A 27742-nucleotide genomic window follows, 5' to 3' on the forward strand; every position below is an offset into this window, starting at 1 on the left:
TAGCAAAGAAGCAAAATAAATATATTTAGTAAAAATAAAACAGGCAGAAAAAATAATACAGCAACATGGCAAAATACATCTGATAGAAGAAATCTGTAATCCTTGAGCTCCAAAGAGCTTATCCTACGCTAGATGGAAACGGATCTCTTCCACAGAGAGACCTGGGTTAGTGTCAACCATTCTCAATCCTCTATTGACACTCCCCACCCCAAGTGACTAGCACTTCTAAAGAGAATATATATGTAGGAATTGAATGTCAAGAGCACAGGAGAGCAAGAAACCTCAAGGTAGTGTTGGCTCCTCCACAGCAGGAGAGAAACTTTATATTGAAGTTTAAGGAGGGTGACAGTTACCTGCACCTTAGTTTCTAGACCAGACATTTTGTCCCTGTTACAGTCCTGATCACATAAATCATGTCAGGAGGACACACTCGCCTTGTGGAATGGCATCACTCTTCATACATTCTTGAAATGAGTCCTTTCTTTAGCACAGGATAGTTTAAATTAAGAAATACTACATCCCCAGGGTTAGGGTGCTGTGTGTTCCACCTATATTAAATTGTTGGCTTATCTGCCCCAACAAATGCAGGGCAGAACGATCTGTGTGATTTGTCATACAAATCCCTGAATGCACGAGTCTTTTGGAATAACTTCATAAAAACAGTAAAATGCTGAGGCTGCTATGACTATCAGAAGGGAAAATGTTTTTAACGTTAAGCAACCAGATCTATAAAAATGAGATCAGGACCCATTTTTATCATTAAAGTCAAAAGTAATTAGTAGAATGAAATTTGTGTCCCTGGGTGTGGCAGGCAGAACAGCGGAAATGGTTCACATTTCTCTCCTTAGAAGCAGGAGAAACACAGAAACGGGTAAATACATACACATGGATAGAGAAATACTACTACAGATGATTGTGTTTTTCTCTCTCACACAATCAAACGATACCTTTCAGCTAACAAAACTAACTCAAGTATATAGGCCAATGAAAACAGAGCTTCACAGTCAGGCGCTTGCAAAAACGAGGCAAGATTTGTTCACCGACTCCTCAGTGAGGATTTTCTTTGCTGCAAGGCTAGTGTTATGTCCCAGCTGAACAGCAACATTTTGTAAACAGTAAAAATATGTAGATACAGTACTTTCCCCCTTCTTGCCTTGTGTTTTGCCCCTGATGCTACCTCCCCACCAGGCCAACAGGACATTCCATTAACTCAAATAGCAATAGCACTTCTGAAGAAATAAACGTTCTCTCTGCTTCTGGCAGGGACTGACTAGGTTTTTTAAGTTATTGTTCTTAGATGTGCTCATTTCCCATCTCCTTTAAGCAGGAAAAGGCCTGGAAAGAGAACGACTAAGATGCTTTGTGAGCAACGAGTACAGCACTGGTTCGGGCTGACACTTGGGTAATTCTATCTTCTCCATCTCTACCTAACAGAAAATAAGTGACATCAGTAGAGCAGCCAGAGACCCAGCACCCCAACCTACAATGAACTGAGCACACTGGGATTGAAGGGCGGTACAGGTACTGTCAGCCAAGTGTTAATGACATAAAGACAAGCATGAGTCAAGCTGTCATGTAAAATCGCACAAGGAAAACCCATCTTAAACTGGCACTGTACTGGTGTGTTAGGTGTACCTCTGCTATCTCCTGGGTGGAATGGCAGGCCTGCTCAAATAGCTATCCATTCTCTCCACTAGCTGAAATAAAGGAAATGGACAAACATTTGAATAGGTATAATTTAACCCAGCAGACAAGCAGCGGCGCATGCAGGGAAACCAGGATGTTATTCTACTGATCAGGTCACAAGTGATCGTGGAAATCAAAGTTTGTATGTAAATGTACTTAGCATGACAAGCATTAGTTACCCCCACAATTCCAGTTTGGATGCTTTAGAGGGCAAGAAATTATACATTCATTTAAAAACAAAAACAGTGCTCTGATAAGCACTCTTCGTCTGCAGCTCGAATTCCAGGCTGTTCAACACCTATTTTTCCAAACATCCAATCCATTCACCTCTGATGGCAGTAGATCCAAGCACACTTAGGTTGATTCTGCATGGCTCACAGGCAATCCAATCTGCGATATGGGTTTTCAGATACCATAGATATCATAGATATTATCGTAGTCAGAGTCCTCCTCAAAGTCATCACTGTCATAACTGCTCATCGACAAGATGGAATAGATAGAAGAAATGATACTGCTCTCACTGTCCGTGGCTGGGTTCACTAAGACATCCTGTTTCTCTGCATTCAAAACATACACAGATACTGTAGTTAGCTGGTGGCTAGATTACAGTCAGTGCTAATTGCTAGAATTCTCTTTGAAACTTTAGTACCTCCTCTTATTGCCACACTGTACGCTTTACAGCAAGTTTTTCAAGCTGTAGGTCTGGAGACCATCTGCGTGGGGCTTGTCTTTTGTATTTATAATCTTGAAAAAACAACATGAATGGGATTTTCTTTGATTTCTTGTATGCTTATTCCAGTTCCAACAGGGCTGCAGGAATAGCACTGAGGGCAAGGAGACATTCTCTTCACCTCTTGTTAATGCTCTCCCTGTTGGCACCCAACCAAATGCTCCCTTGTTGGTACCAATCAATGTGGAGTCGCCAGAGGAGATTGCAGCAGCTGGCTACCTCAGAGCCTTATCAGTAGGGAGGGTGAAAATGAACGAAGTCAAAGAGGGGCATCAAGGAGCAAAAGACTTTGGAAGACAACAAGGGCTCCATTCAAGCCTCTGGAAACTAAGAGCCTGCTGGGGCAGGGACTGTCTGCTGTTACTTGTTTGCAGAGGCCCTAATCTTTGACTGGAGTTCTTAGGTGCTATTGGAATATAACTAACCATTCCCTGTTGAGCCTGTCTCCCAGCCAGTTCCCTTCTGGAATCCACGTATAACTGGAGCTCATTCCAGTTTCAGCCAATCTTTCCACCACTGCATAGAAACAAGCTCATCCATCTCACTGAAATGTGTCAAAATAAAGGCTATTATAAAGCTTTCTTTGCCTTAGTATTCTATTAATAGTTAAACAGTGTATCGGGCTCACATGAAGGTGGATAAAATCCTGAGAGGATAAAATGTTTGAGAACCACTGATTTCCTGTATGTGAGAATGAAGTGGATTCCCATAAAGACACCATTTCATCTGGTCACATTAACTCCACGACAAGACACTTCAATGCTGCTTTGGTGTACTCTACAGATGTGCATATTAGGATATTACACCTGAGCAGAGTCAGTTCTGCAGAGATGAAAGCAATCCATGAAGCAGTGTTGGAAAGCCTCTGAGCAGTGCAGCATTTTCTGAGGGAATCAGACTGATTTGGCTAACGGTGGTTTTTTTCAGGTTAGCATTGACAACGTTTAGTGATGTCATTCTGTTTCACCAAGGATGATCTGAAATATTTCAAAAGCACCTTTCGTTAGGATGGATCCCAAAGAGCTGTACACATTATACATAAAAGGGATCATGCACCCTCCTCTAAAAGGGAACCAAGTAGTGATTTAATAGCACACAGAAACAACCATTTTTAGGAAGAGCAGTGGAGAATAAATTCTGTATTTTAGCACCTAGATAGTAGTGATGGGTGCTCTAGAAACAGATTTGGAACAGGGATGTAGAATGGTGTTACCCAGATTGGAATTGTGTCAGGATATCAGCTTCACACCCTTACTACTCTTGTTTTAATGACAAGTGGACAGGACGATGGTTTTGTGCCTCAGTCATGCTGAGGCACTAAATTCAATATTCACTCAGAGGGAAGAGTGAGCAACCTGCTGAATGAGCAACACTACATGCAGCACTCCAGTTATCTTCAGTGGTCTCACACCCAATGCCAACTATAAATTACCCCTCCAAAAAAGCAGATTAGAAAACAATATCCAGCAACTGTGTTCTGGTGCCAAGCTTCTCGCTGGCATGTTGCCCATGGAACTTGCCAACCAGCCCTCCCACCACTCAGCTTTCATATTGATCTATAGCCAGTAGGTTTAATCCACTATCTAGAAGTCACTTGGTAGATTTTTCAAGACCTGCTCTGAGCAATGATAGTTTATTAAAAATATCTCCAAATAAACTAATACTGCTTGGCCTCTAATAGTGAAGTCTTCCCACTTCCCTGGTTTGTAGGGTTCATACGATATAGTCTCTAGAAAGTTGCCCAAAATATTTTACAATGCAACAATCTGGCTATGTAACGTATTCTAAACCGTTTCCCATCCTAACCACTGAAAAATCTATTGGAAATACTGACACAGCTTTAACCTCATACAGGAATAAAGGTTCATTCCCAGGACTCTGTGCATTTCTAGTGCATTCCTGTGGTATACAGATGCCAAAGAAAGTTCTGTTGAGGACACGGAGACAAAGACTGCATTTCTCACACCTCATCCACCCACCTCTCACCTTTGCGCTCTCGGATGAGAGCCAGGCGGTGCTCCTTCATCTCCAAGTTCAAGTTTTCTACCATCCTGTCAATGCAGTTGTCCAGAACCAGGGAGCGCGTCTTGGATTGTATCTCCCGCCTGCAGATGGGACACTCCACTTTACGTTTCATCCATTCATTGATGCAGTAGGAGCAGAAGCTGTGTGCACAGTTCAGAGTGACAGCCTGCAAAGGTCAGGAGGAAGAATACCATCAGAGCACTGAGATTGGGATAAAAATTCCTGTGAAACTAGCAAAACATCACATGGGCATTTCCTCTTAGAGAAAATATTACAGTGCCCTTCTTCAGTACCTGCTGTCCAAGGATCACACAGTACTTATGAAACAATCAAGCCTCACAAGCCAAGATACATAGAGATTATCCCTATTTTTCAGATTGAAAAACTGGTAAGTGAAGTAATTTACCCAAGATTACAGCAAATCTGTGGCACACTCGGGAAGAGAACCAAGAAATTCAAAATTCCAGTCCCGAGCCTTAAACACTAGACCATGCTTCCAATTTAAAGCATATTTCCTGAGGCACCACTCCATAGTGAAACTAGATGGAGTTTAATTTTCTGATTCTCAGACACTAGAACAAGGCCATTGTGTTCAGGTTTCCACTGCTACGAAGGAATTTCTAAATGACCCGTTTAAACTAAAATAAACATTTCTATTCATACTTTAATAGCCGACATTTCAGGCCTAATCTGAGTTGAGTGTCCCTTCTAGGATTACTGAAGGGGAGTCAAATTCTACCCTTATTTATAGCTATGCAACCCCAGTTAATTCAATGTAATTGTGTACGTGTAACTGACAATAGACAGTGACAATATTCAGCAAGGGGAGCAAAACACAAAAATTTTGGTCAGTGTGAATAATTTCATAGATCTAAAGAGAAGAAACTTAAAAACAAACAAACAAACAAAACAAACACTTTGCTTTGACTTTCAAAAATAAAAGCTTCTTAAATCCTTTCCCTTCCAAACAAAGCCATGTCAGTCACTGTACCTCAATGAAGTGTTCAGAGCAGATTGTGCACTGCAGCTCATTCTCCAGTACATCATTCATCTGACTCAAAACCTCCTCCTTTTGCGCTCTCGCCTTCTCCTTCTCCTCCTGTAAGGAAGACACACATGGTCACCTGCTGAGGAGCAAAGGGTTTACCAAATAAGGGGTGGAGGAGCAGTGGAGGAAAGAGACGGATACAGCACACAATCCCAGGGTTTTCTTGTCTCAGGTCTGCATTCTTTCTATATGGAAAGGAGAAGAAAGGGGTTTCAAATCAGCAACCACAGCAGTACAGAGAACAATCCCAGCCAGTGCAGAGATAGTTGTTACAATACATAGTTTCAACGACTGATGTCCTACTTTGGTGAAGAAGGTGCAAGCTGAGTCAGCCTTTCCAGAGTATCTTCCAGATCTTTCCTAACTACTTAAAGGATATTTCCTAGAAGCAAAAATTCACCGCAGGATGAACTCGGCATAAAAGATCTAAGGTCTGAAGAACTATTGTAGCAGCAGGAATAGAAAGTACACCTCTACCTCAATATAATGCTGTCCTCGGGAGCCAAAAAATCTTACCGCGTTATAGGTGAAACCACGTTATATTGAACTTGCTTTGATCCACCGGAGTGCGCAGCCCCCACCCCACCCCTACCCCACCCCGGAGCACTGCTTTACCGCGTTATATCTGAATTTGTGTTATATCGGGTCGTGTGATATCGAGGTAGCGGTGTATCTGTTCAGCCAAAATGGTTCAAATGGAGGAGTGCAACAAAATAAGTAAAGCTTGGGAATTTAAGATGCTTCCTTGCTCTCGTGGAGTGAAATGTAACAGGTTGCTAGTCACCAAGGTATACTAGGCATCTGGTCTACTTCCTAAGTAAAATGGAGAAAGTCACAACCGAAGCTACATTTAAAACAATCCTAAGGTTGTGAAAGAACTGAAAGTCAAAGGAAATGCAGCCAAAGATGGGAGATGCCATGTCCTCCTAGAGTAGGCACAATAGGGAGCTCTCTCGATTGCTTTCCATCATGCCCTAGTGCAGGAGACATGCCTTGTTTCAGTCAATTCCTTTTCTCTTTTCAGTCCCAGATAGAAATCGTTGCAGTTTTAATTATATGAACTTTAACAGAAAGTAAAACACTAGCTTTCAAACTCACTCAGTCTGGTAGGGCTTTTTTTGAGGGAGGGAAGATTGGGCCACTGCTCCTGCACATTGTGCCATGTTCCTTTGCTCTGCACTCTCTCTTTGAGTTTGAGCATCCTCCACTAATGCCTATTCACAGTGCCACTCCATATAGGGGACTGTCCAAGCAAGACATCTTGTCCCTGCCATCTGGAAAGCAAGCCAGTCACCTCCTCAATATACAAGATTTCCATTGCTCCAGGCAATAGGAAGCTTTGAGGAAAGTACTGAACAACCTGTTTCCTCCATGGCAGCAAATTGTGCTGCTCTAATGAACAGAACAGAAAAATCAATTTCTGTTCAGTACCTTAGTCTCTTCCAACTCTTTATTCTTAGCTTGAATTATCTCTTCAAAATCCTTCTTATTACGGCTCAGCTCATCCATCAGGGCACGATGCTGTGAAAATATAAATCAAGAGAGATTCTCATAACTTGCCCCAATGAAACGTACATGCTCCCTACCATCCTACTCACTCATTGATTTTTGCCATTGTTTTACTGAATCAATGCAACATGAGCCCAACTCCTAGGGATTTAAGGACTCCAATTACTTCTTTAGATGAGGAACCAGAAGGATCAGTCTTCTATAAGCAAGTAAAATGTATGCCACACAGTAACGCACAACAGGAAAAAACTCAAGTACTAAGCAAACAGACTCACAGTTAAAAAGGGCAATACCCTTATGTAATACATACATCTCTGGGGAGATATAAATCATACCCCAGAGTTGTGCCTCACTACACCAGGTAGTGGCATAGGAATTTGGGGGTTAAATCCCAAGAGGTTACAGGGTTTTCCAGCTCCCAGTGGGAGTGTCTCCTTGGGCTGAGGGTAACCAGGATAGCCCTAGTTAGCTTCTTATCCATAACTCAGGCCTTGTCTACACTAACACTTACTTCTGTATAACTTATGTCGCTCAGGGATGTGAATAATCCACACCCCAAGAGCTGGTATGGATAGCGCTATGCTGGCCGGAGAGCTTTTCCCACCGATATAGCTACCACCTGTCGCAAAGGTGGTGTTATTATGCTGATAGGAGAGCTCTCCCGTCGGCAAACAGCATCTTCACCAGACGCACTGCAGCTGCGCCGAAGTAGCGCTTCTAGTGTAGACTAGGCTCTGAGCCTAACAAAAAATCTGGACTCCTTTCAGGAAGGAGCAGATGGTGCTGCCTGCTTAGACCCCAGGACAAGGAGCAATGGAGACACAAGAGCTGTCTCATTCACATTAATTTACTTTGGTATTTAAACACAAAAAACAGATGAACAAAGTTCCTTTATTTTGGTCAGGCTAGAAAAAAATATAAATAAACCTGAAACCCAAGAGGACTCTTTCTACTTAACCTGGGATATTCCTACTGAGTATGTCCAGCTGCCTGGACTCCAGCCCCACTGTCCGAATTTTTTGTACTACACCTCTACCTCAATATAACGCTGTCCTCGGGAGCCAAAAAATCTCACAGCGTTATAGGTGAAACTGCATTATATCAAACTGGCTTTGATCCACCAGAGTGCGCAGCCCCGTCCCCACCCAGAGCACTGCTTTACCGCGTTCTATCCGAATTCGTGTTATATCGGGGTAGAGGTGTAGTTAAATTAGAATTAAGCAGGATGGAAACTGATTTATGTTCTTTGAAGTCTGACATCTAAATATCGAGATAACAGATTTAAGTATTGTACTGGCACCATCACTATTGTACCTGGCTAATTTCACCAGCGACATGGCATGTTTCATAAGCTCCCAAAAGCTGACTGAAAGGAAGAGTTTTAGTTTCAAGCTGAAACTCACAGAAGTGACTTTCTAACACATATGCTAGTTACAAAGGACAAGTCAGTCAGAAGCAAGGAAGCTTTCATCTTCAGCCTCTTGCTAAAAAGCTGAATACGAAGTCTGGGCTACATGAGATTCTGAATGTAGAGCACACTCAGGATGAATGAGGGAAGTATTTGATAAATCTGAAACCTTATATAAGTTCAACATTTTATGCAAAATCAATGTATTCGTTATTTCATTTCTAGGAGTACATGCCTTCTAATCTTTCTTAACAAATGACTAATTAGAATGTAGATGAGTTAATATCTTTTATTGGACCAATTTCTGTTGGTGAGAAAAACAAGCTTTTGAGCTACACAGAGCTCTTTTTCAGAGTCTTGAAAAGATACTGAGGTCTGGTCTACTCTACAGACCTATATCAGTATAACTATGTCACTGAAGATTGTGAAAAAACCACTCCTCTGAGCGACGTAGTAATACTGACCTAACCCCACATCTAGACAGCGCAGGAGAAGTTCTCCCGTCAACACGGCTACTGACTCTCAGGAAGGTGGATTAACTATTCCAGGAGCTCTCCTGTTGGCATAGAGCAGTGGTCCCCAAACTTTTTACCTCCTCCCCCTCCCCCCCACGTCCTCCCAGGTCCAGGAGCAGGGCCATGGCTGGGGGGGGGGGGGCGAGAGGAGGAGACACAGACAAGGGTAAAATGGTGGAGCCTGGTGCCACAGCAGGGGGTGGGGATGGGAGCACAGCCTTGGGCGGGGCCAGCAGCCAGGACCCTGGGTGCAGGGTCAGCAGCTGGAGCCCCGGCCCCAGTGTGGGCCTGGCAGCTAGGGCCGGGGCCAGGGCCAGGAGTGGAGCTGGGTGGCGCTCCCTCCCCGGCCCCAGCCATGCCCCCCCCCCCCCCCCCCCGAATGGGGACACATCCCACAGTTTGGGGACCTAGCATAAAGCATCTTCATTAAAGCACTAAAGCGACACAGCTGTATTGGTGCCGCAAGTGTCACCCGCTAAATACAAGATGAACAGATAGTTTAGCATAAGTAGTTAGCACATATTCTAAGGGTCCATTCAAGGTGAAGTGGCCTGATAACTCCCCTTTAGTCATAGAACCAAAAGTGGGGTTAGTGGGTTACAGATTGTTGTAATACACCATAAATCCAGTGTCTTTCTTAAGACCACGAACTGGCCACCCAAATACCCAGAGAAAATCTGCTTTAATACAGAAATAAACCCCCCTCCAACCGCACTCTAGTTGTCACCTACCACCCCAAAATGAACCCCATATGGGGTATCAAACAACTACAACCCAGACTTGATGGGGACCCCTCCTGAAAGAATTCTTTCCTGAACCCCCCAGTCTCTCCAAGCTCATCATCAGAAGCAAGCTCCCCAGAGATCAGGATGCACCAACTCAAAGCGGCACCAGACCTTGCCAGAACAACAGATGGAAAACCTACAGACATATCTCCGCTACTACAATGATCAACACCCCCCCTCGCCCCCTCCCGACAATACACCTTTCAAGATCCTTGAGTCCTACACATGCCTATCACAACATGTGGTGTACCTCATCCAGTGCACTAACTGCCCCAACAACAACTAGGTGGATGAAATCAGACAATCACTATGCTCTTGAAAGAACTCACACAGGAAAATGATAAAAGACAAAACACACCACATCACAAAGCGATCACTCGATATCTGACCTATCAGTCCTCATCCTCCAAGGAAACCTCCACGACACTTTCAAAAAACAAGCCTGGGAGCTTAAATTCCTAACTGTGCTTGATATTAAAAATCATGGTCTTAATAAAGACACTGGACTTTATTACAACAATCTATAACCCATTAATCTCACTTTTTGTCCTATGACTAAAGGGGTGTTAATGGGCCACTTCACCTTGAATGGTCCCATCAAATATGCGCTAACTACTTATGGTAAATTTCAGAGTAGCAGCCGTGTTAGTCTGTATCCGCAAAAAGAAGAACAGGAGTACTTGTGGCACCTTAGAGACTAACAAATTTATTAGAGCATAAGCTTTCGTGGACTATAGCCCACTTCTTCAGATGCATATAGAATGGAACATATATTGAGGAGATATATATACACACATACAGAGAGCATAAACAGGTGGGAGTTGTTTTACCAACTCTGAGAGGCCAAGTAAGAGAAAAAAAACTTTTGAAGTGATAATCAAGATAGCCCAGTACAGACAGGTTGATAAGAAGTGTGAGAATACTTACAAGGGGAGATAGATTCAATGTTTGTAATGGCTCAGCCATTCCCAGTCCTTATTTAATCCTGAGTTGATTGTGTCTAGTTTGCATATCAATGGTAAACTATCTGTTCTATCTTGTATTTAGCTGTGACACTCTCAGGGCATGTCTACACTACAATTTTAAATCGACCTATGGTAGGTCAACTTACAGCCATCACAGTAATTACTGCGGTGGCTCATGTCCACACTACCCTCCTTCCGTCGGTGGCGCGCATCCTCCCGAGGAGCTCTTCCAGCAACTGAAGAGGGGCAGTGAGGGGAGGTGGGGCTAAGAGCCAGGATCCTCAGCTCCACACAGCTCCTCACCAGAAGCCCAGCTGTCCCCCGGGGCATCTCATCTCCACGCTGGGGGGCAGCCACCCAGGACTTCTTGCCTCCAGCAGGGAGATCCACACCCAGTCCAGCTGCCATGCTCCCAGTGAGGAGCCAGGACACATGGGGGGTGGGGAGGGGGAAAGAGGAGCAGCAGGTCTCCCAGTGGGGAGCCCAGGTGGCAGCCCATCTGGGAGCAGAAACCTGGCAGCAGCCCAGCTGGGGAGCCGGGAGTTGCTTTCTTGTCAATTGGAGCTGTAGTTGACAAGAACAACAGCCAACAGCAGATAGAAGGAACCCAGGGTCTACAATGACACTGCGTCACCCTAAATACGCCAACATAACTCCATCTCCATGGAGGCATAGGGGTTATTTTGTCAGGCCTTGTCTACACTGCAAAGTTTTGTCGGCAAATGTTACACCGCTTTAATTAAACCACAGCATATGCCAACAAAACTTTGTAGTGTAGACAAGGCCTCAGTGTAGTAGGACACTTACATCGGCAGGAGCAAGGCTGTAGTGTAGACACTGAGGCCTGGTCTACACTGGCAAGTTTTTTTTGCCAAAAGGCAGCTTTTGGCACTGAAACAGCAGAGGTGCACACACTGCAAACCACTTTTTGCACCCAAACCGCTCAGTTGCAGTGCTGTAATAAAACCAGCCCTAGGAGAGCCATAAGACTTTTCGCACTGAGGCTTTAGCGCTATAGTGCCAGTGTGAATGCCTTGATTGCTTTTATGGCTGTGATTGGCCTCTGGTGGTGTCCCACAATGACTGCTCTGCTCATTGTTTTGAACTCCACAGCCCTGCAGGCATGCGCCCCTCCCCTTTAAGCTCCCTTCTATCATTACAGCTACCTAAAGCTTTTAGGCTGTATTTGGATTTTAGTGTATTTTTTCCACAGTATTTCTGTTTGCCAATTATCATGGAGTGTGGAACTTGTCACCTGTATCACACAGATGAAAAGCAGTTGCTATCTGTTCTTGAGGGACAGTCCTCGGCTCCCGGACAGTTGCCAGAATAGCAGGCAAAGTTTAGGCATTCCCCACATTACACAGCTGGATCACGCCTAGCTCTGTAGTAAGTTACCTCCTGCAGAACCTGGGCCAGTTGCTCCTTCAAATTCTCTTCCCCTTGCTGCTTCTTCACTCCCTGAAAAAATAAGACACAAAGGGAGAGTTTTGCTGGGGGAAGAAAAACAATTATGGAACCAAACTAAGCAATATAAAGAGGTCAGGAACAGCTAGTCGATTATTTTTGTCAAGATATATTCAAGGTCCAGACTCCAGAGAAAAAAATAATAATAAACAAAAGATAAGTAAATAAAAAGATGTCAGGGTCCATTCTTAAGTGTCTGGCAGTCTGGCTTTGGCCTGCAGTCTGCTGACGGGGCTAGAGGAACAGGGAGAAAGAGAACCCCGTATTCTCTCATGTTAGAAACTGATAAATTAAGGAAGTGTCGCCAGTGTAAAGCAAACCTAAGAAATATCTCACCTTCAGTGCTTCCCGGGCTCTTGAATGATCAGAGCCATCTAAACTTACACATTATAACTCTTGGTGGACAATATCCTTGAATATTAAATATCTGAAACATCTCCAAGTTATTTTAGCTTTAATGGGACTAGAATGTTCACAAGGCAGAGAAAGGGAAGTAACAGGCTGTGAGTGCGGAAACAGAAATGTTTGAACTCCATTTGGGAACACATCTAAAGAGATTAACCTGCCACACTACTGTAGACAACTCCCACTGCTGCTTTGGATCCCTCCTCCAGTATGGGCAGAGAGAGAAAGAATCTCTCTTCCTGTATGCAAGGTTTCTACAATTGAGTGTTCAATTATCTGGACCAATAGGTTTTCCTGGCTGTTCCCAATTACTAGGCAGAATGACCAATCCACTTTCAGTTGGATTCTCTCTTGCTTTCAAACATACTTGTTAAACTCAAGAACAGAGAGACAGAGAACGGAACTTTTTTTTTTTTTTTAAAATCTGACAGCTAGTTACTTATCCGTATCAATGTGTACAGGCCTGTAAGGTTTCCAGATTGAGCGCTTTGTGAAGGAAACCCTAGTTACAAATAAGGAAATGGCCCTTCCTGCATTTTATTCATTAGACAATCTGGATCACTGGAAGTAGCAGTGCCCACTGATTCTCCTGCTTCAATGGGAAAGGGCTTCCAATTCAACTCCGTCTGGACCTAGTAACCTATGTCTAGAGGTAGAAGAGGAGTTCAGTCTCAACGACCAATTCAGTCCTCGTCCTCTCTACAATCACAAGGGAGAACACAGAAACAATATTCATTTCCCACAGACCATTCAGCTTTCAGATGGCAACAATGCTTTTACTATCAATTTGTGCTGAACCTGCCTTTGAGGTTAAACCCCATTACTAATCTCTTGCCTAGTTTAGCCCCTCTTTTTTCTACCCATTCTCTAGGTCTGTATGTTTGGAAGTGGCATACTTCTGGAATGGATGATAATGTCTATACAAATGCGCATACCTCCAGAAGCTGCTGCTGCTCCTCATAGAATGTCCTCTCCAGCTGTTCCACCCTCTGCTGCTGATGTTCCTGTTCAGTGCACAGCTGGTCCTGCAATTCCCGCAGCTCCTGCTCCATCACTCTGATCTCTTTTTGGCCAGACTTCCTGCTCTTCTTCACACTCAAAACAGCTGTCTGCTTCTCCTCCACCTTGACTTTCAGCTTCATTATATTTCCCAGGGTTTTCCTCAGCATTTCCAAACCAGTCCAAGACTGTGCCAGACTAGAGGCTTTCTGGTCCTTATGGCTAAGAGATACAGCTTTCTCAGAGTTCATAGGATTACAATATACTGTAGCTTTATCCTCCTCCACGCTTGGTCCAGGAGAAGGTAGCTTGACATCCATGTTTTCTGTTGGCTGTTTGGCCAATTCTGCCCTCCCACATGATCTACCCAAAGGTTCACTATCGCAGGACACTCTGTCCCTTTTAGATCTGGAATTTGAAGGGCCTTCTGCTCCAGATGCCTCTGATTCCTCCAAACTAAGTTTACGTTTAGTTCTTGCACCCTTAGGTTTCCCCATCAGTTGGTCATTCCTCGGGGCTAAAAATGGACTAACTTTCTCCCATTCTTCCTTAATCACTTCATATTCATATTCAGCAGTCTCTTTGTTATCCAAAGGCACTCCTAGTTGAATATGGTCTCCTTCACCTATTGGATAGGCCTTTAATGGATCAAGCCGTTCCTTATTCAACCAAACACCATTTAGACTCTGAAAACAAACAGAAATCAGCAAAAAACTTATCAATGTACATTTAAGTGAACTTCTCCACAAGGTATTTTTGGTTGCTGCAAACACAGCCTACCTTTTCAGAAAGAATAGTGCAAAGACAATTCAACAAATTGCCTAACTAGCTTTTGCACTACCCAAACAACTGAGTCAGTGTCGTTCCTGTGTGTGTGAGAGAGACAGAGAGAGAGATTGATTTAGTTATACCACCAGTAAGGATTTCCTTCTACGACTCTTAAGAATAAAATTGATTTAGGCAACCACATGGAAAAAAAGGAAGGAACTGTTTATGATGGCCTATGGTGGTTTAAAAAAGAAACAATGTCTGAAGCTTAATGGGAAATGCTTGAGCTAGCCCCTAGGAAAGACTCTGCAACAGAGAGATCAATGAGACACTGGTATGATTTGTCAAGAATACTTATTTAGGCATGTCACCAAGAGTGCAAGAACAGGCTACAAAGAAAAGAGGATAAAGGGACTAAATTTATACAAAAAGAAAGCAGAGGGGAAAATGTAAACCAGCTCTGTACAAATGTAGAGAAACACAAAAGGAAGGAGAAGACATACCAGAAGATGTATAACATGTAGCAATGGTTTTATACTGAAAAGAGAGCTATGAGGAAAAGCTTCCCAACAATAATCATAGATTATTAGGGTTGGAAGAGCCCTCAGGAGGTCATCTAGTACAATTCCCTGCTCAAAGAAGGACCAACCACCAACTAAATCATCCCAGCCAGGGCTTTGTCAGGCTGGGCCTTAAAAACCTTTAAGGATAGAGATTCCACCACCTCCCTAGGTAACCCACTCCAGTGCTTCACCACCTTCCTAGTGAAATAGATTTTCCTAATATCCAACCTAGACCTCCCCCACTGCAACTTGAGACCATTGCTCCTTGTTCTGTCATCTCCCACCACTGAGAACAGCCGAGCTCCATCCTCTTTGGAACCCTCCTTCAGGTAGTTGAAGGCTGCTATCAAATACCCCCTCACTCTTCTCTTTTGCAGACTAAATAAACCCAGTTCCTTCAGCCTCTCCTTGTAAGTCATGTGCCCCAGCCCCTGAATCATTTTTTGTTGTCCTCCGCTGGATTCTCTCCAATTTGTTCACATCCCTTCTATAGTGGGGGGGACCAAAACTGTACACAATACTCCAGGTGTGGCCTCACCAGTGCCGAATAGAGGGGAATAATCATTTCCCTTGATCTGCTGGCAATGCTCCTACTAATACAAACCAATATGCCATTGGCCTTCTTGGCAACAAGGGCACACTGCTGACTCACATCCAGCTTCTCGTCCACTGTAATCCCCCCGTCCTTCTCTGCAGAACTGCTGCTTAGCCAGTCGATCCCCAGCCTGTAGCGGTGCAGGACTCTGCACTTGTCATTGTTGAACCTCATCAGATTTCTTTTGGCCCAATCCTCCAATTTGTCTAGGTCACTCTGGACCCTATCCCTACCCTCCAGCGTATCTACCTGTCCCCCCAGCTTAGTGTCATCTGCAAACTTGTTGATGGTGCAATTCATACCATCACCCAAATCATTAATAAAGATGTTGAACAAAACCAGCCCCAGGACCGACCCTGGGGCACTCCGCTTGATACCGGCTGCCAACTAGACATCGAGCCATTGAGCCCAACAATCTAGCCAGCTTTCTATCCACCTTATAGTCCATTCATCCAATCCATACTTCTTTAACTTGCCGGCAAGAATACTGTGGGAGACCGTATCAAAAGCTTTGCCACAAGATATATCACATTCACCGCTTTCCCCATATCCACAGAGCCGGTTATCTCATCATAGAAGGCAATCAGGTTGGTCAGGCATGACTTGCCCTTGGTAAATCCATGTTGACTGTTCCTGATCACCTTCCTCTCCTCCAAGTATTTCAAAATGGATTCCCTGAGGACCTGCTCCATCATTTTGCTGGGGACTGAAGTGAGGCTAACCGGTCTGTAGTTCCTCAGGTTCTCCTTCTTCCCTTTTTTAAAGATGGGCACTATATTTGCCTTTTTCCAATTGTCCAGGACCTCCCCCGCTCACTACGAATTTTCAAAGATAATGGCCAATGGCTCTGCAATCATATCAGCCAACTCCCTCAGCACCCTTGGATGCATTGCATCCGGCCCCATAGACTTGTGCATGTCCAGCTTTTCTAAATAGTCCTTAACTTGTTCTTTCACCACTGAGAGCTGCTCACCTCCTCCCTATACTGTGCTGCCCAGTGCAGCCGTCGGGAGCTGACCTTGTCTGCAAAGACCGAGGCAAAAAAAGCATTGAGTACTTCGTTTTTTACACATCATCTGTCACTGTGTTGCCTCCCGCATTCAGTAAGGGTCCCCCACTTTCCCTGACCACCTTCTTGTTGCTAACATACCTGTAGAATCCCTTCTTGTTACTTGCTAGCTGCAACTCCAATTGTGCTTTGGCCTTCCTGATTACACCCCTGCATTCTCTAGCAATATTTTTATACTCCTCCCTAATCAACTGTCCAAATTTCCAATTCTTGTAAGCTTCCTTTTTGTGTTTAAGTTCACTGAAGCTTTCACTGTTAAGCCAAGCTGGTCGCCTGCCATATTTGCTGTTTTCTGCACATCGGGATGGTTTGTTCCTGCCCCCTCAATAAGGCTTCTTTAAAATACAGCCAGCTCTCCTGGACTCCTTTCCCTCTCATATTAGCCTCCCAGGGGATCCAATTTCCTAAGGGAGTCAAAGTCTGATTTTCTGAAGTCTAGGGTCTGTATTTTGCTACTCTCCTTTCTTCCTTTTGTCAGGATCCTGAGCTCAACCATCTCATGGTCACTGCTGCCTAGGTTGCCACCCACTTCTACTTCCCCTACCAATTCTTCACGGTTTATAAGCAGCAGGTCAAGAGGAGCACTGCCCCTAGTTTGTTCCTCCAGCACTTGTACCAGGAAGTTGTCCCCAACTCTCTCTAAAAACTTACTGGATGGTCTGTGCATTGCTATATTGCTCTCCCAATTGAACTGTGCTCAGTACAGACTGTAGGGTCATCAGCAATGGAAGTATCCCAAAGAAATATAACAAGCTTGAGGGAATAGTAGAGGTGATAACATGCAGCAGGTGCAGCAAGGGGTTACACTTGATGACTTAGCACAATTGTTTCCAACTACTGCTATATACTTCAGGACTAGAACTTCAGACTTATGTGACTAATATGGTAGACACCTCTATCCCTAGCTTAACAAGGAACTCTGTTGCCCCAATGAAAGAGAGGTTGGTATAGCCAATGGTATTGCTGTGGATGACTGGTACTCCCCAGAAACACTGAACAGCACAGATTTAGAAAGTCTCTTCCAGCCCCAACTTGTAGGAAACTTTGGAGATCAGTTGTGCAGTATTGTACAAATATTTCAAGTAGGGTTACCATATTTCCACAATCAAAAAAGAGGACACTGGGGGGAGCCCCACCCTAGCCCTGCCCCCACCCCACTCCCTCCCACTTCCCACCCCCTGACTGCCCCTCTCAGAACCCTAACCCCCCCTGCTTCTTGTCCCCTGACTACCCCCTGCTGAGAACCCCCCACCCTAACTGCCCCCCTAGGACCCTACCTGTCCCCTGACTGCCCCAACCCTTATCCACTGGCATGGGTGGCAGAAATTTTGGTGGTGCCCAGAACCCACCCACCCCCCACCTGCCTAAGGCTCTGGGAGGGGGGTTGGGTGGGAGGAGGAGGTCTGGGGTGCAGGTCCTGGGCTGGGGATTGGAGTGCAGGAGGGGTGCAGGCTCTGGGATAGAGTTTGGGTGCTGGGTGCAGGCTCTGGGCTGGGGCAGGGGGTGGGTGTGCAGGAGGGGGTGAGGGGTGCAGGCTCTGGGATGGAGTTTGTGGGTGGGAGGCGGTGCAAAGGGAGGGGGTGCAGGCTTTGGGAGGGAGTTTGAGGGCAGGGGGGTGTGGGAAGGGGGAGGGCGTTTGGGAGGGAGTTTGGGGATAGGAGGGGATGGAGGGGTGAGGGCTGTGGGTCTGAGGATGAGGGGTTCATGATGCAGGAGGGGGCTCAGGGCTGGGGCAGAGGATTAGGGTGTGGGGGGATGAGGGCTGGGGATGAGGGGTTTGGGGCATTGGAGAGGCTCAGGGCTAGGGTGGAAGGGCAGGGTAAGGGCAGCTTGTCTTCCCATTAGTGGATGGGGGACGCTAGGACCCGGGGGCAGCAGACAGCAGTTGCTGCTGGCTCTGGCAGTACAAGCAGGCAAGGGAGAGGCAGGCAGGGAAGGGGAGCCCACGGGGGGGGGAAGAACGCGCAGAGGGGGGTGGCAGGTGGAGGCCGGGGACCCATCCAACACTCCCCCGCTCCCTGACTGCCCCCCCCCCCCGGACTCCCCTCACCATTCTGGCTCCACGTGTAGGCAAAACACGCTCCCTGGTGGGTCGGTTTGTGTGTTACACAGGGCTGCAGACAGAGGGAGGGGGGAGCAGGGGAGGGCTCTGGCTGCTGGAGGCCAATGGGAGCGGCTCAATCGGCCCAGCCGCCCAATCAGCAGCCGCACTCTGCATGGGAGGGAGGGAGGCGAGGGAGAAAAAAACCCCGGACATTTTAACCTTGTTACCAATTCCTCCCAGACGGCTACTTAGAGACGCAAAAGCCGGACGTGTCCGGGGAAATACGGACGGATGGTAACCCTAATTTCAAGGCAACTGACTGCAGGACTCAGCAAGGCCTTTTCCACTCTAATCTACTACAAACCAGCTAAGGGGTGCATTTCAACACTCTCAGAAATTGAATGAGCATACTTAAAGAATACCTTATGACTGAGAAACTATTGAGAGAGAACAAAGTGATGCATCATGATGCAGTTAGATATACAACCTCAACATCCAGATCACCTAGCAGCTCTCAGTTGCCCTAGCCCCAGAAAAGGAACTGGAGCTTTGATCCTTCACCGTGTACTTCCCTGCCTTTGTGGACAAAAAGAACAGAGGTAGAGCTGCCATCACAGACAACACATTGTTCACCCAGAAGAATTTTAAACAGCAAATGTAAAAACAGGAGGTCTCAAGTACAGGAAAGAAAAAAATAATACCTTTTATTTTTAAGTTTACTTTTATAGGGATCTGGCCTATTTCTAGTCTCTATTTTTCCTTCCAAGAAAAGTGTGAAATTTACATCTGAGGAAGGTGAACTACAGCTAAACTGGTGAGAAGGTGCATATGAACATATGATTATATTTTTTTTGGGGGGGGGGGGGGGGAAGAGAGTTTTCATTTAACCTTAAAACATCTCCTCTCCCTTACTGTCTCCAGTGGGTGCATGTAAGCACACGTCACTCAGCAACGATTATAGTAACTGAACTTCTATTCCAAGTACAACACTGCAGCTACTTGGGGCTGTGTGCAGGAGACAGAGGCCTGTGGATAGGGCATGAGGGACCTTTCCATTTAAAATTCACTCCTCTCACTGCATTTCACCTCCAAAATAACTGGAATCTGTTGACTATTAGGGCATGCTGTAGAGCCCATCTCTTTTCCTGACTCTCAGGGAGGGAGGGATTCTTGGAGCTAGTATTTGTAGATGGGAAATTGGTTATTTTCTGGTTTTACTTTGTTTTTCGTGTTAAAAATACAAAGCATTTAAAGTCTTGGCTATGCACTTCGTTTTGGATGCATCGAAACAAACAAGGTTGAGATTTTAAGAACACTCATTGTATGTCTTCTAGTCCCTCCACCTATTCTTGGCCTTACAACTGAATCCTTTATAAGTTACCTTGTACTATAGAACATTCTGAATGTTACATCTAACTGGTTTTCACTCAGCTTCCTGACTTTAATAATTTTCCAGCCTGAAGGAAAGCATGGGGAAAGGGACTTCAATCAAAGGGGACAAGCATCTTGCCATTGTCAGCAAATGAAATAGAAGGCGTTTTAGTACTTGGATCTCAATTCTTTACTCTAGCAAAATGATTAAGCAGTGTTTCATGTCAACCAATGGAATCAAAAGCCAGTTTCATGATCAGAAAACCATCTCCAACTTTAATTTATTAAAACGCAATTATAGTTGTGCCACTACAATAACTGGCACTAGTTTGTCATTTAATTAACATTGCAAGAGCACTATCCTTTTTAAGAATGTCAGCCTTCATAGTTATTCTTTGCACAGCAATACAAAGTTCACAGACAGGCTCTCAGGACCAATACTCACCACAGCATTTTCACTATCTGATAGCATCGAAGTGCTCTATTAAAGAGAAGAAGCTAAAAGCAGGAAGTATCCCTTGTAGTCAAACATGAATAAGCCTGACTCAGCATCCTGGGTCTCAGCTAGGATGAAGTTCCAGATTCAGGGTGCACAACTAGAAGGATATGTTCCCATAGGTCTTTTACCCAAGTTAGACTATATTACAGCATGACTCAAAGTTACCTGTACTTCCTAACTATGACCCCGCAGCTACTCAGACACAGCTCCCAAATGGGAAGTCATCTTCAATATCTCTCAGTGCAATTAAAACGCCTTCAATCTCAGTACCTTGTTGTCTGTAACTGTCCACTGGCCTTGTGCATTCTGCTTGAAAACACAGTGGTAACGAGAGATCATCAGTGGGCAGGTTTTTGAGACCAGCTGGTAGGCGAGACCAAATCCTCGGCCTATAGTTACCTAAAGATAAAAACAGTAATAGCCACCATTAGCAACAAATACAGAAAAAGTGATCTATCTGCTTTGGTTTTAAATACAGTCAAATAAACACATGGGATGAATTTGCTTTGTACAGTAGTTTCTACATGGGTTCAAAGTAGTAAGTTAAACGCTAACCACACACATGGTTACTACTTATAACTTTTACTGAATGTGACATAACTTCACGTTTAAATCCAAGAGTCAAAAGCTAGGGGGAAACCTTGAAAAAGCCTGAAGCACAATGGTGTTTTAGGAGTGGGGAACGTTTGTGTCCATTTAACTGATAAATCTCCTTTAACAGAGTACTCCAACAACCAACCCTCTTCTGGCTAGAATACTTAGTAAAAAGTCTCTGATGAAGGCTTCAGGAAAAATGATGCTAGCAGCCTCACATTTTCTTTGTTCAGAATTGTAGTGAGCGATCTTAGAAGCTTTAGCTGCATAAAGTCCTTCAGGTTGCTCAAGACTCTACAGGGACATTGATGTATAGCAGTATGACTCTCCAATCTTACTTGAGACAGCTAGAATCTCTAACTGAGCCGGAGGTTCAGACATTGAAGGCTCACTTAGAGGAGAATTTTCTTGGTGAATAGGGAGAGCAGGAGTTGTGGTTCCTCTAACCTGGGAGAGGCTGAAGTTTTTAATTGTTCAATCTCGAAGTCAATTTAACAGAGCATTTGAACAGTTTAGTTATTTCCTCCAAACCCTGTGACTCTCACAGGAATCATTATTTACCTGAAGAGTATGGCATAGCTGAAAGCCAGGCATCAATGCAACTTGAAAGTTCATACTGAGAAATGAAAAATGCCATTGTGGCCCAATAATTAATAGCAAAGGCAGCAAGATTAAGTACAGTACATCAATGATGCTACCTTTGACTTGGTAACAAATGACATTTTGATTAAAAAACTAGAACAATGTAAAATAAATATGGCAGACATTAAAGGGATTAAAAGTTGGCAGATAGGTCTCAAAATGTAATTGTAAATGGAGAATCACCATTGAACAGGTGTTTCTAGTGGGGTCCCACAGGGATTGTTTCTTGGCCCTATGCTATTTAACATTTTTATCAATGACCTGGAAGAAACACAAAATCATCATTGATAAAGTTTGCAGATGACACTAAAAATGGGGGAGCGGACAGGCCACTGATTCAGAGCAATCTGGATTGATTGGTAAACTGCACACAAGCAAACAATATGTGTTTTAATACAGCTAAACGTAAAGGTATACATCTAGGAACAAATGATGTAGGTCATACTAACAGCATGGGGGACCTCATCCTGGGAAGTGTGATTCTCAAAAAGATTTGTGGGTCAGGGTGGATAATCAGCTGAACATGTGCTCTCAGTGCAACGCTGTGGCCAAAAGAGCTAAAGTGATCCTTTGACGCATAAACAAGGGAATCTCAGGAAGGAGTAGAGGTTATTTTACCTCTATATTTGACACTGGTATGACTGCTGCTGGAATACGTGTCCAATTCTGGTGTCCACAATTCAAGAAGGATGTTGATAAATTGGAAAGGATTCAGAAGAAACATGAGAATGATTAAAGGATTCCTTATAGTGATAGACTCAAGGAGCTCAATCTATTTAGCTTAACAAAGAGAACGTAAATGGGTGACTTGATTACAGTCTGTAAGTACCTACATGGAAAACAAATATTTAATAATAGGCTCTTCAGTCTACCACAGAGGTTCTCAAATAGGGGAGGGGAGAATTATTTTGGGGAAGTTCTATGGCCTGTGTTATACAGGAGATCAGACTAGATTACAATGGTCCCTTCTGGTCTTGGAATCTATGAAAGAACGGCATTTCACATATTTACCGAACAATCCAGAATTGTGCAGAAAGTCACATGATCTTCAAGGAAGTGAAAACTTACACATGCATACATCAGTATTGGTTATGTCATTTTCAATGCCTTGAATACTACTCCACACATAAATTACTCAACCGGCACCTACTTCGTATTTAGTCATTTCTGATGATTGTACAGTAACTCCTCACTTAAAGTCATCCTGGTTAACGTTGTTTCGTTGCTGATCAATTAGGGAACATGCTCATTTAAAGTTGTGCAATGGTCCCTTCTAATGTCTTTGGCAGCCGCCTGCTTTGTCTACCGCTTGCAGGAAGAGCAGCCCATTGCAGCTAGCTGGTGGGGGCTTGAAACCAGTGTGGACCAGCAGCCCCCTATCAGCTCCCCCTAAGTTCCCTGTGCAGCAGCTGCCTGCAGTTCAGATGTGTCCCTCCCCCCACTGCCATGTGCTGCTCCTGCCCTCTGCCTTGGAGCTGCTCCCCGAGACTCCTGCTTGCTGTGCAGGGGGGAGGGAAGGAAGAGAGGGGCTAATGTCAGGGTGTCCCCCTCCCCCCTTCTCCTGCACCCCGCTTATCCCATCTTCCATAGAGCAAGGGGGACACACCAGGGCTCAGGATGGAGGGAGCTTGCAGCAGCTGCCAGCAAGCTGATCTAATTAACAAGGCAGTGTACTTAAGGGAAATGTGCATATCTCCCTCCATTCCTGCTGCCTTGTGTAGAGAGAGAGTTAACCCTTGAGGGCTCAGCCAATTGCTAGTTCATTTTGCAGTAAGGTAAATATCCCACCCTCTGACTCCTTCACCTCAACCAAGCTTCACAATCATCATCACTGTGTACCAATATTAAATTGTTTGTTTGTTTAAAACTTATACTGTGTGTGTGTGTGTGTGTGTGTGTATGTATATATATATAAAAAAATACAGTATTTTGTCTGGTGAAAAAAATTTCCCTGGAACCTAACCCCCTCATTTACATTAATTCTTATGGGGAAATTGGATTCGCTTAACATCGTTTTACTTAAAGTCGCATTTTTCAGGAACGTAACTACAATGTTAAGTGAGGAGTTACTGTACCCTTTTTAGCTTCTGTAAGGTACAGATCAGAAAGACTAATTTTTAAAGAGGATTCTCACCCGTTTCTTACATTAGAAATTCATGTCTTGTTAATCATGATTTTCTAGTATTGAGAGGGAAAATTAACTCACTGCTTAAAGCCTTATTTTTTTTTTTTGTTCCATTCTGTTTAATATATATCTGGTAAACAGCAGGGTGGAAGGAATCTGTCAGAATTTCAGCACCCTGTTCCTTCAATTAAAGATTGAGAAAGCCCCCACTCCAGTTCCCTGAACCTCTGAAGAAAAAAAATTCCGCTTCCCCTCCATCACCACCCACAAGCATTTTAGGCCTTTTCTATGTCCAAGAGGCAACAAAAGGTCACAAACTCTCTGCTAGGACTCTAACACCTGGCAGGACCTGTAACACCTCTGGAGAAGACTTTCACTCATTCAGAGGACTATTATACAAGCAACTCTGAGGAAGCCGCCACCCACTCTGCCAAGATTTCCACACACTGCCCTAGTCAGCAAAGAGATCCTCCATCTGTAAAGCAGGGCTGGTTTCCTGCAGAGAGTGGGAGAAGCTTGCACTCAGCCCTGCCCACTAGACCTCGGCACCTCCCCTCCCCTCCAAAAAAGACAAGGACTGGAATGGAAACCAACCAACCCTCACCCCATACTAAGGGTTGCTGCCTCATCTAAAGCAGTGGTTCTCAATCAGGGATACGCATACCCCTAGGGGTACATCAGCTCATCTAGATGTTTGTCTAGTTTTACAACAGGCTATACAAAAAGCATTAGTGAAATCAGTACAACATAAAATTTCACACGACTTGTTTATACTGCCTGAAATGTAAGTACAATATTTAAATTCCAGTCTATTTATTTCATAATTATATGGTAAAAATGAGAAAGTAAGCAATTTTTCAGTAATAGTGTGCTGTGACACTTTTGTATTTTTATGTCTGATTCTGTAAGCAAGTAGTTTTTCAGTGAGGTGAAACTTGGGGGAACGCAAGACAAATCAGACTCCTGCAATGGGTACAGTAGTCTGGATATTTGAGAATCACTGGTCTGCAGGGCTCAGGGCCCCATTTCAACAGTGGCTTTGGGGCACATGAGAAACACCAGGGAGCCCTCAACCCCCCATCACCTCACTGCCCCCTCCCCCGCCAGCCCCGACCCCTTCCCCCCATCACCTCCCTGCCACCCCAACCCCATCCCCCCATCACCTCCCCGCCACCAGCCCACAGACCCCTTCCCCCCTACTCATTCCTCACCACTCCCCCCCGCCCCAACCCCTTCCCCCTGCTCATCACCTCCCCACCCCTCCCCTGCACCAGCCCTCCCCCGACTCCTTCCCCCCCCACTCATTATCTCCCACACCACCAGCCTACAGACCCCTTCCCCCTGTTCATCCCTCACCGCTAAATAAAGGGTTGTGAGTTCAATCCTTGAGGGGGCCATTTAGGGATCTGGGGCAAAAATCTGTCTGGGATTGGTCCTGCTTTGAGCAGGGAGTTGGACTAGATGATCTCCTGAGGTCTCTTCCAACCCTGATAATCTATTATTCCTCCCCGCCACCAGCCCCCTGCCCTACAGGTCCCACCCCCCCCCCCCCGTCCCTCCCCTGCCACCAGGCCCCCAACCCCCGCTCATCACCTCCCCGCCACCAGCCCCCACGCTCATTACCTCCCCGCCACCAGCCCCCTGCCCTACAGGCCCCCAACCCCCGCTCATCACCTCCCCGCCACCAGCCCCCCCCCGCTCATCACCTCCCCGCCACCAGCCCCCCCCGCTCATCACCTCCCCACCACCAGCCCCCCCCCGCTCATCACCTCCCCGCCACCAGCCCCCCCCGCTCATCACCTCCCCACCACCAGGCCCCCAACCCCCGCTCATCACCTCCCCGCCACCAGCCCCCCCCCGCTCATCACCTCCCCGCCACCAGCCCCCCCCCGCTCATCACCTCCCCACCACCAGGCCCCCAACCCCCGCTCATCACCTCCCCGCCACCAGCCCCCCGCCCTACAAGTCCCACCCGCCGCCTCACCTCGCTGCCGCTCTCCAGCAGGAGCCACTGGCCGCTCATCCCCACTCGCCTGAGGCACCAGGTCCGGCCGGAGCCCCCCGCGGGCGAGGGGCCGCCGCGCTCCGCCATCCCGCCTGCACCGTCCGGCCTTGGCAGCAGGCAGGAGCAATCGCTAAAGGGGACGATGGCACCATCCAACTCCGGGCGGCAGGACGCTCGCTTGCCTCCGTCACCCACAACAAAGATGGCACCAAACCCACAGCGCCTGCGCGGGCGCAGCAGCCCACTTAATCGATGCCAGAGCCGTAACTCTAAGGGACAGGCTCTATTCTGCGCGTGCTCAGAACTCACACCGGCTGCCACCGTCTTCGGCGACAAGCCCAGCCCGTCCATCTATTGCTCTGTGCTCCAGTCCCCCAGCCCGGGGACTGTTGTTGCAGGCTGCTGCGTGGACTCAAGTTAGGGCCAGTTACTGCTCCCATAGGTTGCAGGCAGGGGTCAGTGCCATAGCTACCCAGGCCTGGCTCCTGACATGTCATGCTCCCCAGGATACGGGATTTGGGATCCAAATCCCAACCCTACAGTGCTCACCCTCTTGGGCATGATGCCAACGAACTGAGCTGGAGGAAACCAGCAGATCTCTAACCCCCATTATGTGTTTATGAGAGGAAGCTGCATGGCTCTCTCCCCTGTGGCCACCACTGCTCTATCATGTGTACCCAGCGTGCTGACCCAAGCCCAGCAGAATAGGCCCACGGACTGTACCGGCAGTACTGTAAACTCAGGTGAAAGCTTCACATGTGAAAGCCTAATCACCCCTTGCACAGAGGGTTGTCAGTACACAAACAACCTGAAGAACGATACAGAGGTCAAACATTCTCTGATCTTTTCAATTTATGGGACTCAGAGGTATTACCTGTAACATAGTAGGTATACAAGTTTGACACAGAAGCATGATTTTTTTCTGGGTTGTAATCTTCCTTTATTTGCTGTTGCCAACTCTTGTGATTTTATCACAACAGTCACAACATTTTGGTGTCTTTCTGAAAATGTCAGCTCTTGGAAGCAAGGTATTAATTGAGAATCTCGCCTTTCATTTAAAAAAAAAAAGTTTCTGTCCTAGTAGAAAAAAAAAAAGCTTGAAAACAAGGCCTGAAGGTATCCTGAAGTCTCCAAGAACCAAAAGGCAAAGAAAAAGACCCCAACGTTTTTTTTTTTAAATATCATGATTTTTGTGGGCCCGATTCATGACTTGTATACTCAGGGTTAGCAATACTGATTATTATTGAACATTGGAGATGTGGAAAGCATTGTCCAAAACAAAAGAAACCTGGGCCCCAGCATGCTGAAGTTAATAAATATATGATGCACACGGTCCCAAATCAGTGGAACTGAACAACAGGCTAGAGGAAAAGTAAAACTGATAGGCCAGTCAGAGAGGAGGCAGGTGGACAATGCTCAAGAGTCCAGTTTCATCAGAGAGAGAAACTAGGGTTGCTAACCCTCCCAGTTTCACTGAGTCTCTCCCAGAATCAAGCCCTATATCCCAGAGGCTACTGACACCAAACCAGGAGATTTTAGACCGCTAAAAGTCCGGCAGCGTAGCGGGGCTAAGGCAGGCTCCCTGCCTACCCTGGCCCCGCACCACTCCCGGAAGTGGCCAGCACATACTGTGGCCCCTGGTGGGAGAGAGGGGGGGTCTCTGTGCGCTGCCCGTGCCCTCAGCACCAACTCCACAGCTCTCATTGGCCGGGAACTCTGTGCAGGAGCAGCACCTGTGGTTTGTGTGCTTACACAGTTGGCAAACCTAAGGGGAACTGTCACTGAAGACAAAAAGGAAATGGACCAGTAACTAGGGTTCATGTAACACTCCACCCCCGCCACCAACCTCCCCAGAAAAGCCACCTGTGCTCCAGACTGTTACTTGGCCACCAGCTGGTGCAAGCCGAGCTCGCGCCCCCCCTCCG

The 27742-nt window shown here is 45.8% G+C and overlaps 1 protein-coding gene across 7 annotated transcripts; it reads right to left on the reverse strand.

Moving 5' to 3' along the window:
* RNF8 (ring finger protein 8) lies at nt 1-27711 on the reverse strand. Of its 7 annotated transcripts, none has more exons than XR_008444526.1 (9): nt 25797-26168; nt 20722-20850; nt 13479-14228; nt 12070-12132; nt 6921-7010; nt 5433-5540; nt 4403-4607; nt 2336-3393; nt 2156-2243 (listed from the first exon to the last, which is right to left on the reverse strand). XR_008444526.1 is itself a non-coding variant. In XM_054024114.1 (8 exons), exons 2-8 carry the CDS (start codon nt 20788-20790, stop codon nt 2092-2094), a joined length of 1437 nt encoding a protein of 478 aa, XP_053880089.1. In that variant the 5' UTR covers nt 20791-20850; nt 27681-27711; the 3' UTR covers nt 1-2091. The 7 variants fall into 7 exon arrangements, 3 of the variants coding, with proteins under 3 accessions (XP_053880089.1, XP_053880087.1, XP_053880088.1); XR_008444522.1 differs by having other exon boundaries at nt 4396-4607; XR_008444523.1 differs by having other exon boundaries at nt 2160-2243; nt 2842-3393; nt 4396-4607.
* Between the last annotated feature and the right edge of the window lie 31 nt (nt 27712-27742).

The sequence above is a fragment of the Malaclemys terrapin genome, chromosome 3 (genome assembly GCF_027887155.1).
Source record: "Malaclemys terrapin pileata isolate rMalTer1 chromosome 3, rMalTer1.hap1, whole genome shotgun sequence".
Classification (NCBI taxonomy): Eukaryota; Metazoa; Chordata; order Testudines; family Emydidae; genus Malaclemys; species Malaclemys terrapin.

What these genes read in the sequence shown, in the direction of transcription:
- RNF8 (XM_054024112.1), bottom strand. Translation starts at nt 26,168, where the DNA reads ATGGACGGGCTGGGCTTGTCGCCGAAGACGGTGGCAGCCGGTGTGAGT. An exon ending in GCTCTGAACACTTCATTGAG is followed by an intron (nt 4,608 to 5,432) that starts GTACAGTGACTG and finishes TGACCTTTGCAG; the next exon opens with GCTGTCACTCTGAACTGTGC. An exon ending in TCTCATCCGAGAGCGCAAAG is followed by an intron (nt 2,244 to 4,402) that starts GTGAGAGGTGGG and finishes TTTTGAATGCAG; the next exon opens with AGAAACAGGATGTCTTAGTG.